The sequence below is a fragment of the Pan paniscus genome, chromosome 10 (assembly GCF_029289425.2).
Source record: "Pan paniscus chromosome 10, NHGRI_mPanPan1-v2.0_pri, whole genome shotgun sequence".
Taxonomy (NCBI): Eukaryota; Metazoa; Chordata; class Mammalia; order Primates; family Hominidae; genus Pan; species Pan paniscus.
This window is the reverse complement of record NC_073259.2, coordinates 76936935-76952382: the sequence shown is the minus strand read 5'-3', so window position 1 is coordinate 76952382 and position 15448 is coordinate 76936935. Positions and strand designations below refer to the sequence as shown.

Sequence of the window (15448 nt, the reverse complement as noted above, 5' to 3'; positions counted from 1 at the left end):
TGCGGCAGAATCACTGGAAGTCTCAGGGAGTCCTGAGTGCACAATTCTAGGAAAAGTATCTATATCTGTAAGAAAGAAGGGGCAGGGAATCTAACGGTTCTCAGCTCTTGAAGGCACATTAGATTCATTCAAGGTCCTCTCTAAAAATACACTTTCTTGGGCCTCCACGAGAAAAATTCTATTCAATTAGTCGTGGGCTTGCATCCGTATTTTTAGTCTGTAAAAGTGGAATGTTATCTGAAATCAGTGGTTTTCAAACTTTTTATATTCTGCGGACCTTGACACGGGCCCCCAATACCCTGACACGGTTACTTACAATCCGGGAGAGAGTGGGAGAAACGGGGAGAGAGGGAAGGGGAGAGGGGGAGGGGAGAGAGAGAGAATGAATGAGAATGAATCTTTTAGAGAGGTAGAGGGGGTTGGCCCGTGCCACAAACCACCTCTCAGGTTTGAGTGAAGCCTTCGTTCTCTCTCGTGCAGAGACCATGCCATCCTTCCAGAAAGGAGCATTTTAGGACGTTTTAGGACGAGAGACCTGTAATTGGCCTAAGACTCAGGTGCAGGTGGAGGAAGCATCGGATTTACAACAGTGGTCCTGCCTTCTTCGATGTGACTTCCAGTTTTAAATTCAATTCTAATTTACACAAATCCCACCCACTATGTAAACTTGTTGGAAAATGTCCTGCACTCTGCACTTCGTGGCATTTAAAACTTCCACACACGCGCGCGTTCTTTCTTGAAGCCCCGTGATTGCTTAGCCTCGCTGGGCAGCTTGGCACTGCTGGGAGCTTGGCTCGCCCTGCCGGGGCCGACGCCGCCCGTCCCGCAGGAGCCCGCGCGGGGCTCAGGGCATTCAGGACTCCGGATGCGTCCCGGCTCCAGGTGGGCCCCGGCACTGCCAACCGCAGGAAACCCGCCGAGCCCTAAACGTCTCCCAAGTGGCTGCAGTCTGCGACAGAGAGTGTCCCTCGGTGGAGCGCCCTGTGGCTGCCCGGGCTACAGCCGTGGCCGAGGCGAGGACACACTTCTAACCTGGGGCTCCAGCAAAGACTGTCCGCGAGCGGCGACTCCATGCCCGCAGCCCTCCGCCCAGCTCAGCCGCCCGCCCGCCGGCACCAGCAGCCGCGCCACGAAAGGGCGCACCGCGCGGGCGCCGTCTCTCCTAGGTGCGAAGGCGGCTGAGGCCCCGCCCGGGAGGCACCCGCGCGGCTCCGGAGTGGACCGGAGGGACGTCCGGGGGCGGGGCCCGGGCGCGCCCGCCCTCTGACCGGGCTATAACACCCGGCCCCGCCGGGCGGCCGCGGGTGGGTAGAGGTGCGCGCCTGGGACCTGGTGAGGCTGGGGGTGCGCGGGGCCGGGCGCAGCTGTGGCAGCTGCCGGACGGCTGAGGCGCCAGGAGGAGGAGGAGAGGGAGGCGCGGGCGGCTGGGTCGAGGGCACCGAGGCTGCCCGTGCTCCCGGTCTCTGGTTGCACGGCTCACTCCCGAAGGTGCTGCTTCCAGTTTTTGCCTCCTTAGGAGGCAGGGAGCGTCAGTGTCGGGAGACCCTGAGACCGGAGTACCGAGACGTAGCTGGTGATGTCCCCGCCTGCCCTCATGTATTCTCAGGTTCTTCTTATTTTTATTCATCTCTAGAACATGGACTTCCCGTGCCTCTGGCTAGGGCTGTTGCTGCCTTTGGTAGCTGCGCTGGATTTCAACTACCACCACCAGGAAGGGATGGAAGCGTTTTTGAAGACTGTTGCCCAAAACTACAGTTCTATCACTCACTTACACAGTATTGGGAAATCTGTGAAAGGTAGGGTCCGTCTCGTGAACACTTTGCCAAACCCTCAGTCCTCCCTTTCAGTATTCATTAAATATGCCCCAGCTTCCTGTCTGCTCTTCCACGCACCTACTCTGAGTGGCACAGAACAAGTCAACCGGTACCGTGCGTGTTGGTTGTTTTCTGCTTTTGTTGGGAGGAATAGTAGGAAGAACTGAATTTTACTGGACTTGTCCATTGTAATTCAGTGTCACTGAGTCCTTTCCATTATTGGAGTTCTTCTGTCTTTTTGGATCTTGCAGACATTGGTTATTTGGGATGTATGTTTTAGTTCCTTTTCAAGATAAACTCCCAAGTAAGTCCGTTTATCCGTTTCAGTTCCCCTTTGTGTGGGCTTCTTTATATATGACTTGGACTGTTAATGTCATTTCTTCATGTCTCTTTTAAACTGAAATAATGCAGTTTTGTTGGTAAGATTTCTATGTCGTATGTAGTTAGCCTTTTATTTAAAGTTATGCAAAACTATCATTTCTGCAAGTTTCTTTTAATCTAAGTAGTACAGTTCTGTTGGTTAGATTTGTGTCGTGTATAATTAGCCCTATGGCTTAAAGTTATGCAAAAAAGTGGTTCTATGATTAAAGGCTGTTTTTAAAATGTATCCATTTGAAGAAGACAATGCTAGATAATGAATATATATTAGTAGTGATTGAAACTCTTCCCAGCATTTTCATATTTATCATTAGTAATTTATTGTTCTAAGTTAGAAACTACATAAAGTTATTTTCATTTTTATAGACAGCAAGTTTGAATCAGATAAATTAAATAATTTGTTCAAGGTCTCCCAGATGGTGAATTTTATAGCCAGGACTGGCACCCATCCGGCCAAGGCAAATAATTTGATCAGATATCGTTATTTCATCTTTCTTTCTTTCTTTCTTTCTTTTTTTTTTTTTTTTTTTTGTCAGAGTCTCACTCTGTTGCCCAGGCTGGAGTGCAGTGGCGTGATCTCGGCTCACTGCAACCTCCGGCCTCCCGAGTTCAAGCAATTCTCCTGCCTCAGTCTCCCGAGTAGCTGGGATTACAGGAATGCGCCACCACGGCTGGCTAATTTTTTTGTATTTTTAGTAGAGATGGGGTTTCACCATATCAGCCAGGCTGGTCTCGAACTCCTGACCTTGTGATCCTCCTGCTTCGGCCTCCCAAAGTGCTAGGATTACAGGTATGAGCCACCGTGCCCGGCCGAGATACCATTATTACTTAATCATCTTTTATTATCCTGATGTTCCCAAAGAGGTTACCAGAAAACTTAGTCCTTAAATCAAAAGTTTCATAAATTTTATGCAATTTGGATCTCAACTTTTTGTAAGGTGTGTTCAAACTCTACCTTGATTTTAGCTCTGAGCTTTTGAGTCAATTGAGAGTCTCATAATTACCATATTCTTCATCATTTTTCCAAAAAATCAAGGCTATGGCTTCTATATTAAAGAAAAAGTATTATATAAATGTATTTATGTGCAATGCGAAGTCAATATCCTGGGCTGTGTGTAATAGTAACTTTGTTTTTAAACAGCATTGCCAAAGAGATGGTGCCAGAATTACTCTATATTGCTCTATAATCCAAAATTATAGAGGTTGGGTGTGTGAGAAATCATATCTTGAATCAGCATACGTATTCAGCCTTCTGAAATCATTTTTCCCTAGGGCTAGAGTAGAGCAATTTAAAAAGATCTAGGAATACTAATTATATTAATTAAAAATATATAGAACACAACTAGCTTGAGTTATTGTTCAGTCATCATTTCAACCACAAGATGATGAGGATGTTGTTAATTTTAAGTACTAAGTGATTTGGTAAGGTTTTGTATTTTCAAACACAATGTGCTTGTGACAGTTGGGGGCTCTCTTTCCTAATATGAATCAGCAGTTGTGATCTATCCTGCATGATATCAAACCACAATCACAGTGAAAGTCAGCAGGCTTAATTTTGTTTTTAATTTTACCTTGTATGCACTCTTGCGGTTAAAGGCTTGAGGAGTTATCATGTAAAAATAAAATCTGACACTAGTGGTTAAATATTTGTGTTGAATATGTTGTTCTGAATAATAACTCGGATTAAGAAAAATCCCAAATCTGCCATTTGGCTCCAACTGGTAGATGAAACTGTATGCCAGTAACTGGGAGTCAGTTGCCAAAGTGTCACTGCACATTAGTGTGACAATTGAGAGATGGTGCTCCTTTGTTGGTGGTCTTTTTCACTAGATATTTTCCCTAACCATTCTGCCCTCTGATGTAAGATAAGTTTGCTTAGAAAACAGAATTTATGACCAGGCCCAGTGACTCATGCCTGTAATCCCAGCACCTTGGGAGGCCGAGGCGGGAGGATCACCTGAGGTCAGGAATTTGAGACCAGCCTGGCCAACATGGTGAAACATTGTCTCTACTAAAAATACAAAAAATTAGCCAGACATGGTGGTGTGCACCTGTGGTTCCCGCTACTAGGGAGGCTGAGGCCGGAGAATAGCGTGAACCCAGGAGGCAGAGGTTGCAGTGGGCCAAGATCATGCCACTGCACTCCAGCCTGGGTGACAAGAGTGAAACTCTATCTCAAAATAAAAGAAAATAAAACAGAATTTATTATACACGTGTTATTTATTTATTTATTTATATTACATGTATTAACGTGGGCAGTCTTACCCAGAAGGGAAAGTAATATTCCTAAGTAACTAAATACATGTTTAGTTTTTGTAAAAACTTAAATATATGTGCTATGCCTATGTAAATATATGCATATCACATATTTTCTTTGTTGTAATTGTGGATTATATTCTGCTTGTTTTTTCATTTCATGTTATTTCCTTAGATATTTCCATGAATTGACAAAGTCGGTAGATGTGAATTCGTTGCTGTTTAGTATTTTATCCTCTTGATTATGTGAATTTTCTTAGTCATTCACCTCTTTGAGCATCTGTATAGTTTTTGGTTAACTCTGTTATAAACAGGGATGCTATAAAACCATTGATACATGTCATGATAATTACCTTCTATTATTATTGGTGATCTTTAAAAACGTTTTTATTTTGAAACTTTTAAAATCCACACAAAAGTTAAGCACCTCTATACCCAGCTTCAGCCATAGTAGACCATATTTCAGTTGAGCCTTTTGAAGGAAATCCCACTGCCTAGTGACATAGTAAAGAAAATCTTAGGTGAAACAAGAGAAGCAAAAAAGTACTGATGACTTAGTTCAGAAAAATCAGAAAAGGTACAGTGTTCATCAGTTCGTTCATTCAATCCTCCATTCAATTAAGGAAGCACCTCCCATTTTTTGCCCCAACCCCTTTGTCTAGAAGGATGCCTGGCACATAATCAATAATCTATATCTATTTATTTAATGGATCAAATATTTGCTGAGCAAAAGCCATGGGAGGCAAACAAAGGTGTGTGTCATTCATTCCCTGCCATTAGGTAGCTCATTTTCAAATACAAATGTATTTACTGTGAATTTCTCAGGGTAGTCTCTCCACACACACCCCAAAATTAGTTTAGGAACATTTTATTATTTTTTTAAAAAATGAACCCTTGTGTTGAGAGTTGACTATCAATAGATAGCAATGAAAGAACTGCTCTGCTACATACAAAACCCCAAAGGGCCATTTTAAATGAGATTTCCTACCATCTATTTTAAGAATCTTGCATTGGCTGGGTGTGGTGGCTCACGTCTATAATCCCAGCACTTCAGGAGACCAGCCTAGGCAACATGGGAGACTCCATTTCTTAAAAAAAAAAAAAAAAAAAAATTTAATTAACCAGGCATAATGGTGCATGCCTGTGGTCCCAGCTACTTGGGAAGCTGAGGCAGGAGAATCACTTGAGCCTGGGAGTTCAAGGCTACAGTGGGCCATGATCGTGCCACTGTACTCCAGCCTGGCCTACAGAGCAAGACCCTGTCTCAAAAAAAAAAAAAAGTATCTTGTCTTGCCTCCTGCTAAGTCTGATCATCATTGTATCTGAATATGGTAGGCGGGATAATAACACCTTCCTTACTAGTGATAATATTATTAGAGATTTTTTAAAGCCAGTCAAATTTAGTAGTCTCTGTTATCAAGTACTTTCCATGTAGTCGATAGTTTAAGACATTATTTTGATCTCAGCAACTCAAAGTAGGCCTTATCCTCATTTACAAAATAGGTAAAATGAGGCACAGAGAGGTTAATTAACTTGCTGAAGATAACATAGCTAAGTATTAGAAGATTCAAACTCAGATCTGCCTATTTCCCAAGCACCTCTCTATTCTCTTTTAAAAAGCAGCTTGACATTTAAGTCTTTAATCCATCTTGAATTAATTTTTGTATAAGGTGTAAGGAAGGGATCCAGTTTCAGCTTTCTACATATGGCTAGCCAGTTTTCCCAGCACCATTTATTGAATAGGGAATCCTTTCCCCATTGCTTGTTTTTCTCAGGTTTGTCAAAGATCAGATAGTTGTAGATATGCGGCGTGATTTCTGAGGTCTCTGTTCTGTTCCATTGATTTATATCTCTGCTTTGGTACCAGTACCATGCTGTTTTGGTTACTGTAGCCTTGTAGTATAGTTTGAAGTCAGGTAGCATGATGCCTCCAGCTTTGTTCTTTTGGCTTAGGACTGACTTGGCAATGCGGGCTCTTTTTTGGTTCCATATGAACTTTAAAGTAGTTTTTTCCAATTCTGTGAAGAAAGTCATTGGTAGCTTGATGGGGATGGCATTGAATCTATAAATTACCTTGGGCAGTATGGCCATTTTCACGATATTGATTCTTCCTACCCATGAGCATGGAATGTCCTTCCATTTGTTTGTATCCTCTTTTATTTCATTGAGCAGTGGTTTGTAGTTCTCCTTGAAGAGGTCCTTCATGTCCCTTGTAAGTTGGATTCCTAGGTATTTTATTCTCTTTGAAGCAATTGTGAATGGGAGTTCACTCATGATTTGGCTCTCTGTTTGTCTGTTACTGGTGTAAGACTTAAACGTTAGACCTAAAACCATAAAAACCCTAGGAGAAAACCTAGGCATTACCATTCAGGACATAGGCACGGGCAAGGACTTCATGTCTAAAACATCAAAAGCAATGGCAACAAAAGACAAAATTGACAAATGGGATCTAATTAAACTAAAGAGCTTCTGCACAGCAAAAGAAACTACCATCAGAGTGAACAGGCAACCTACAAAATGGGAGAAAATTTTCGCAACCTACTCATCTGACAAAGGGCTAATATCCAGAATCTACAATGAACTCAAACAAATTTACAAGAAAAAAACAAACAACCCCATTGAGAAATGGGTGAAGGACATGAACAGACACTTCTCAAAAGAAGACATTTATGCAGCCAAAAAACACATGAAAAAATGCTCACCATCACTGGCCATCAGAGAAATGCAAATCAAAACCACAATGAGATACCATCTCACACCAGTTAGGATGGCAATCCTTAAAAAGTCAGGAAACAACAGGTGCTGGAGAGGATGTGGAGAAATAGGAACACTTTTACACTGTTGGTGGGACTGTAAACTAGTTCAACCATTGTGGAAGTCAGTGTGGCAATTCCTCAGGGATCTAGAACTAGAAATACCATTTGACCCAGCCATCCCATTACTGGGTATATACCCAAAGGACTATAAATCATGCTGCTATAAAGACACATGCACATGTATGTTTATTGCGGCACTATTCACAGTAGCAAATACTTGGAACCAACCCAAATGTCCAACAATGATAGACTGGATTAAGAAAATGTGGCACATATACACCATGGAATACTATGCAGCCATAAAGAATGATGAGTTCACGTCCTTTGTAGGGACATGGATGAAATTGGAAATCATCATTCTCAGTAAACTATCACAAGAACAAAAAAACCAAACACCGCATATTCTCACTCATAGGTGGGAATTGAACAATGAGAACACATTGGACACAGGAAGGGGAACATCGAACTCTGGGGACTGTTGTGGGGTTGGGGGAGGGGGGAGGGATAACATTAGGAGATATACCTAATGCTAAATGACGAGTTAATGGGTGCAGCACACCAGCATGGCACATGTATACATATGTAACTAACCTGCACATTGTGCACATGTACCCTAAAACTTAAAGTATAATAATAATAAAATTAAAAAAATACATAAAAATAAAAAGCAGCTTGACACAGATGGGGACGATTCCATGGAAGTTGAGGTCATTAGTAGAGGGTTTTAGGACCATGGTTTGGGCACATTTGACCTGAAGGTACAGCTCTACCAAGGATCCAGAGCTGTCCAATTCAGTAGCCATTAGCCACTAAGCAATTGAGGAGTTGAAATATGACTAGACCAAACTGAGGTGTGCTAGAAAGTGACTTTGAAGACTTAATACAAAAAAGGAAAATATTTCACTAATAATGTTTTATATTGATTACATGTTGAAATGATAATATTTTAGATATGTTAAATAAGAAATATTTTTTTAAATTAATTTCAAGGCCAAAAGCAGTGGCTCACACCTGTAATCCCAGCACTTTGGGAGGCTGAGGCAGGTGGATCGCCCGAGTTCAGGAGTTTGAGACCCGCTGGGGCAACATGGCAAAACCCCATCTGTACCAAAAATACAAAAAATTAGCTGGGCATGGTGGCATATGCCTGTCATCCCAGCTACTTGGGAGGCTGAGGTGGGAGGATTGCTTGAGCTTGGGAGGTGGAGGTTGCAGTGAACCAAGATTGTAATTGTGCCACTGCACTCTAACCTGGGTGAGACCCCCATCTCAAAAATAAATAAATATATAAATAAAAATTAATTTCACCTGTTTCTTTTTACATTATTGTAACTAGCAGAAGATTGAAATTATATATATGACTTGCATTATATTTTGATCGGACTGTGCTGCTATAGAGCGCAATTTGTTATTATTAATTTTTTCCTGTGTACAAAAGGAATTCTAGTTCATTTAGAAAATTTGGATCATACAACAAAGCACCAAAAAGAAAATTAAAATCTCACCATCCAAAGGAAACATTTAGTAGACTGGAATCATACTACACAGTTTTGAGCCTTTTTACCCCCCTGAGTCAAATATCTTATTTTGTTTGTCCATGCAAACATGTTATCTCTAAAACTTGATTTTTAATTTGTTTTGTGTCCTGTCAATAGATATTTTATTGTTTAACTTATGCCCCACTGGTGAATATTTAGTTTGTTTCTAAACTGTCGCTGTTATGATCAATGCTGTAGTGAACATCCTTGTAGCTAGGACAGCAAAAATCTGAGCACAGGCTTTGGAACCACCGTGCCCAAGTTCAAATTCCGGATTCTCAGTTTTGTAGCTACGTGACCATGGGTCTTTAGAATAATTCCTGGCACATAGTAAGTGCTATGTAAAAGCTGCTATTATTATTATTATGAATACATACCCAAAAAGGAAATTACTAAGTCTAAAGCTGTTTTAAGTATTTGATATATATACCAAATTGCCTTCCAAAAAGATTGTGTTGATTTATAATTTCTTGGGAAATGCATATTAAGAAAAATAAAACAACTCTTCTAAAACTTACACTAGTCATAAATCAATACTGTCATTAGTGCTTTGAAAGATGATTGTAGTATGTATTTCTCATTGTTATGTTGTAAGTATGAGGGAGAATTTATTTCTCTTGCCTCTTTCCCTAAGAACTCTCACCTTCCCATAATTAACAGACATTCACTGAATTCCTCTACTAGGAGTCCTATACCATTTCAGATGTTCAGAAATCTCCCTAACATTGGTTAAGATTCTTGCTCCTAAGAGGAAAGTACTATGTTCGCATACACAGATCTCTCATGATCACTTGCCCTCAACTGGATAGATTTTAGCCGGTGATTTACCCTCAGAAAACAGCATTGTATATAAAATGTTGGCACAACACTTGGTCATCCGTCACACTCTGCTCATTTCCCAAATATGCTCGTAAAACCAGTTTGCTTGAGATCCTGTATAAAATGCCTATTGTGATGCAAATACTGACATATTGAGGATGAATATGAAGAAAACCACTAAAATCTAGGAAATTCAGCTATAATATACATGTTTGTGATTTAAAGTTATACGGGTTTAGTAAGCCTTTCCCCTTTAACATAATATGCAGAGTACCTTTCTGAGACATTTATCAGCTATCAGCCTTATTCTTATTCTTGAAACATTCAGGGTTTCTTAAAGACATTGCCTTTTTTTTTTTTCTATATGGAGTCTCGCTCTGTCGCCCATGCTGGAGTGCAGTGTCACAATGTCGGCTCACTCCGCCTCCTGGGTTCAAGCAATGCTCCTGCCTCAACCTCCTGAGTAGCTAGGATTACAGGCACCCACCATTGCACCTGGCTAATTTTTGGTAGAGACAGGGTTTTACCATGTTGGCCAGGCTGGTCTCGAACTCCTGACCTCATAATCTGCCCGTCTCAGCCTCCCAAAGTGCTGGGATTACAGGTATGAGCCACTGCGCCCTTCCTATCACTTATCTTGTCATGCTTACATTGTTCCCCACAATTTTAGGTTGTTTTTTTTTTTTAAGTAGAGACAGGGGTCTCACTATGTAGCCCAGGCTGGTCTCGAACTCCTGAGCTCAAGTGATCCTCCTGCCTCAGCCTCCCATAGCTGTAGGATTGAAGGAATGAGCCACTGTCCCCTCCGCCCACAATTTTCTAATGTCCTCCATAGGGTAAGATGAGCTTACAATTATCTGAGCCTAAAACCAAAATCTTTTTTATATACAAATACAAAATATTTCCCCCCAACAGTTTTAATATATACTGAACTTTTCAGGGATGCCACTATATGTAAATTGAGGGGAAATTATATTTTGTTTTGCTCTTAACGTGACTGAGAGATATTTCATATTCAGAGAATCCTGACAACAGTGAACAAAGAGCCAAACCAATCTGCATTTGTAATCTATATGTTCACAGTGACTCTCAAGTATAGATACAAGCATGTGATTTCTTTGTCTTCTAGTGGAGTACCCAAGTTATTGCATATGGATACCATATCTTATGTAAATTGCATTCTTTTTTTATTTCTGCTTTATATAGTTTGAACACTATATTGATCTTTTGAAATTATGTATGTAAATGTGTTAGAATTATATGCCAGCATAATAAAATAGAAGTTGCAAAATATTGGATATGAAAACAAGAGGCATCATCTGATAGAGTTAAGAACTATTGGTGTAAAAGCACAAAGAGAGCTGATAAGGACCCACTTGAAGCTCATGTAGCCAGCATCCAAAAGGTGCTTAGTTTCTGTTCTTAATCCCTGAACGTGTGTATCTGACGGTAACACCGTGGTGACAGCAGTATCTAGATTTGAGATGTGATAACTGCCATTAGTCCTGATTCCTCCTTTCAGTTTGTGTGTTCAGAACACCCCTTTCTCTAAGAATGCAAAGTAAGAAAGTAAGATGTAAAAAAACAAAACAAAAGAAAACCTTAAAGTGAAATTACTCAAAACACACACACACACACACACACACACACACACACACACACACTATATCAAATACCAACATGCATTTGGGTTAAGGGAAGGAGACTAAGTCAAATTTAGTCAAATCTTCCTGTTTGGAGCTAGGCTTGGTCCTGTAGTCCCAGCTACTTGGGAGGCTTACACAGGAGAATCACTTGAACCCAGGAGTTTGAGGCTGTACTGCACTATGATCGCACCTGTGAACAGCCACTGCACTCCAGCCTGGGCAGCACAGCAAGAGTCTGTCTCTTTAAAACAAACAAACAAACAAACAAACAAAAAACACTTCTGTCTAGTGATTTAAAACAATTGACATTCTTCCTAGCAATTAAATGTAATACTGTATAGTAGTTTGTGAAGAGGTTAGTAAGTCCTAATTTGAATTTGTGTTAAAATAAAAGACACAAAATTCACATTAAAAATGTTTCTCATCTCTGTTTTCTGAGGACTGCTGCATGTCACAGGTTTAAAAATACACATTTTCTATCTGTGACCTTTCACATACATACCTTTGTCAAGCTCAACTGGAGGGCTTAATCTCCCCTGCATCAAAAAAAAAAAAAAATGCTGCCAACTTCAAACAAATTGCCTTGGAGCTGGCTTCACAGAGTTATCACACACTTACCCGGAGTTGAAGATAACTACCTTGACAGTGGGGATACAAAGGCAGTAATGACAGTGCTTACTACCCCAGTCTTTAGCCTATCACAGAATTCAGGAGAAGCCAATTAAGTAATCCTTCTGTTTGTTTAAAGAACTTTCAATTAGTTGCTTATCCAGTTTTTAAATTATTCTGATGCAAATCCGTGAAAACTAGAACCACACTTAAAAATCACAACTAAAGTATCATGAATTGACAGTTATTCAAACACATAACTAAGCCTCCTTTCCCACATAATGCACACGCACATATACAAATACAGGCAGGTGAAATTTAGCATAACATCATGTTTTTAGAGCACGAATAAATGTTAGAGACCATTTGATCATTCATTAGGTTAGTTGAAACTTAGTTCAAAATGTTGCTTCCTCCAGGAAGCCTTTTTCTATTCCCTGGGCAGAGTCAGAATCTCCTTCCACACCTCTTCTCCTCTTGAGCATCTTCCAGTAACTCTATGTTCACATAGAGGCCAAGGACCAGGCTTTGTTCAGCTTTGTATCCTAGGCACTAAGATGTGCTTATTACATGTAACAGATACTCTCAGGGACAAAGATTAAGAGTTATTATGTGCTTATTAAATGAAACATATGAACGCAAATATATTGTATGTAGTATATTAAATAATACATAAGTATATAGGATGTACATTTTTAAATATACTTTTATATTGTTACATATATTATATGTAACTTTATACACTTTTATATAGTTACCTATATTGTATGTAAGTACTTCAGTCCCTCAAGAAAATGACATTGTTTTCTTATAAACTTTTTGTTAAAACTAGTTTTATATTAGTAGTAAATAATATGATAACTTAGAGAGGTAGAATTGGGGGACCACAATTATGCCCCAGTTCAAGATAAGTCACTGGCATGTAGGAGAAAGCCTCAGAGAAGTTAGGGACTTTCAGGCAGTAAAGGACACAGTTGAATTATTCACTGGCTAGCCTAAAATGGGTCTACCCCCACCCCTTGCCTTCAGCCCCCTAAAACACTGACCAAACATGTAATAAGAAAAGAGTAATTATAGGAGGTTCACCACCATCACCCTCACCCCTGCCTTCATTAAGAAGTGTTTAGGCTGGTTGCGGTGGTTCACACCTGTAACTCCAGCACTTTGGGAGGCTGAGGCGGGTGAATCACTTGAGGCCAGGAGTGCAAGACCAGCCTGGCCAACATGGTGAAACCCCATCTCTACTAAAAATACAAAAATTAGCCGGGCATGGTGGCAGGTGCCTGTAATTCCAGCTACCTGGGAGGCTGAGGCAGGAGAATCGCTTGAACCCGGGAGGTGGAGGTTGCAGTGAGCTGAGAGCCGAGATCACACCACTGCACTACAGCCTGGGTGACAGAGCAAGACTCTGTCTCAAAAAAAAAAAAAAAAAAAAAAAGTGTTTAAATAAATGCCTCTGGCTTTATTTGAACAGTCCAGGAATAATTCAAGGGTCTGTCACAGAATTTTGACAAAGAAAAGAAGGTGGGAGGGATCATGTGAAGAAGGCCTTTTTTCCCCCAAGAGTTAAGCAGGGGCCAGGCACAGTGGCTCAGGCCTGTAATCCCAGCACTTTGGAAGGCCAAGGCAGGCCGATTGCTTAAGGCCAGGAGTTTGAGACCAGCCTGGCCAACATGGCAAAACCCCGTGTGTACTAAAAAAATGCAAAAAAAAAAAAATTAGCCAGGCATGGTGGTGCACACCTGTAATCCCAGCTACTCTGGAGTCTGAGGCAGGAGAATCACTTGAACCCAGGAGGTGGAGGTTACAGTGAGCCGAGACTGTGCCACTGTACTCCAGCCTGGCCCACAGTGAGTCTCTGTCTAAAAAAAAAAAAAGAAAAGAAAAAGAAAAAGAAAAAAAAACTTAAGCAGAGATATGAAACCCTTCCATTTTAAGTGTCTTTTCCCCCCTCTATACTCAGAAATGTTGTACTTATTTTAGGTGAAGGCAGATGATATGTCTAACTATTCTTGCTGTGAGTGGTCCAGAAGGGCACAGTTTTGGAAATACACAGATGAACTGTTGAAGGTAGTTTCACCTTAATTTTTAGTCCTTGTTAAATATTTATTCCCTTGTCCATTGTTGGTGACTCAGTTGAGCCCACTCGTTAAAATCCTTTTCACGGGGATAGTCACTCTTATGAAAACATAGACACCTAGAGACATGTGGGAAGCGTAGGGTCATTTAACATGTGGCGATTCTACAGCAGTTTTCCCATTGTTTAACTGGAGAGATTTATTTACAGCTTGTGTTAGGCTGTTCTTGGGTTGCTAGAAAGAAATACTGGGTAATTTATAAAGAAAAGAGGTTTAATTGGCTAAGCGTTCTGCAGGCTGCACAAGCGTGGCCCCAGCATCTGCTCAGTTTCTAGGGAGGCATCAGGAGGCTTTTACTCATGGCAGAAGGTGAAGCAGGACCAGGCACGTCACATGGTGAAAGCAGAAACAAGAGAAAGAGGGGGTGGGAGGTGCCACACGCTTTTAAACAACCAGATCTCATGAGAACTCACTCATTATTGTGAGGACAACACCAAGCCATGAGAGATCCACTCCCATGACCCAAACGTCTCCCACCAGGCTCCACCTCTAACATGGGGGGATGACATTTCAGCATGAAATTTGGGGGAACAAATATCTAAACTATTCACACCTTACTAATAATACTAAATGTGCACAGTTAAATTTCAGATAAAGATTGTTCAATTGGGGCAGACATGTAATTTTTTCTATTGCTCTTTGGGACTCAGATGAATAATCTTAGTGTGGTAGAGATAAGCCTAGCTGGTTTGTCATGTGTTACTGTCAGTTCCTTTCAATTTATGAAGAAACAGAAAGATAAATTGGGAAATGTCACATTCTAGCCTTGACGAACTTTTTAGTTGGACTTGGCCATCTTTCGAGTTGTAAGAACATGTACTTCTAAGGGTACAAAATGTGTTTCCAAACTCTATGGCATACAGTTCTAGCATAACACCATGTCAGTCAATTGCAGAAACTTCCAAACATTTTTTACACTGAGAGCTCTTTGGTCAAATAATTCTTGCTTGGAAGTAAATCCCAGTCTGTGTGTGCCAGGCACTGTGTTAGGCTAGAGACAGAGTCATGAGCAAATAGCATCTCTGCTCTGATGTTTCTTACATGTGCTAGTGAGGGAGGCAAACAAAAAACAAGGCGAGTTCAGATTTTGATCATTGCTATGAAGCAAATACATAGTTTAGTGTAATGGAGAGTGACAGTTACTGTGGAACATAGGTTCCATGAAAGCATGGAGCCTATCCTACTTGTCACTGTATTTTCAGTGCCTAAAACATAGCAGTTACTGTTTGAGAGAATGTTGTATGGAAAGAATGACAGGAGGCCTGCCTGAAAAGATGGTAGGTTAAAGCGGAGATCTGAAAGGTGACAGTCAGCTAGATCTTATAGCCTGATTACAAAGTGCACAAAGTGCAAGTGATGTGCAAAGGCCTCGAGGTGGAAAGAGTAGAACAGAAGTGAGACCAGGGTGGCTGGAACCCAGTGAGCAAGGGGAAA

The 15448-nt window shown here is 41.0% G+C and overlaps 1 protein-coding gene across 9 annotated transcripts in view; it reads left to right on the top strand.

The window, feature by feature from the left end:
- The first annotated feature begins 1246 nt into the window (after window positions 1–1246).
- The window catches only part of CPM (carboxypeptidase M), an 82431-nt gene continuing 68229 nt past the window's right edge, over window positions 1247–15448 (top strand). For 2 of the 9 annotated variants that reach the window (XM_055095886.2, XM_024931074.4), the window contains exon 1: window positions 1657–1796. Coding sequence is in view for 3 of the 9 variants with exons in the window: in XM_003808720.6 (XP_003808768.1) it covers window positions 1637–1796 (160 nt within the window). In the remaining 6 variants the exon portion in view is untranslated. Of the gene's footprint in view, window positions 1333–1633; window positions 1797–2888; window positions 2983–15448 lie in introns of those variants that run through there. The other 7 variants (XM_063593544.1, XM_063593543.1, XM_003808720.6 and 4 more) reach the window with 6 other exon arrangements.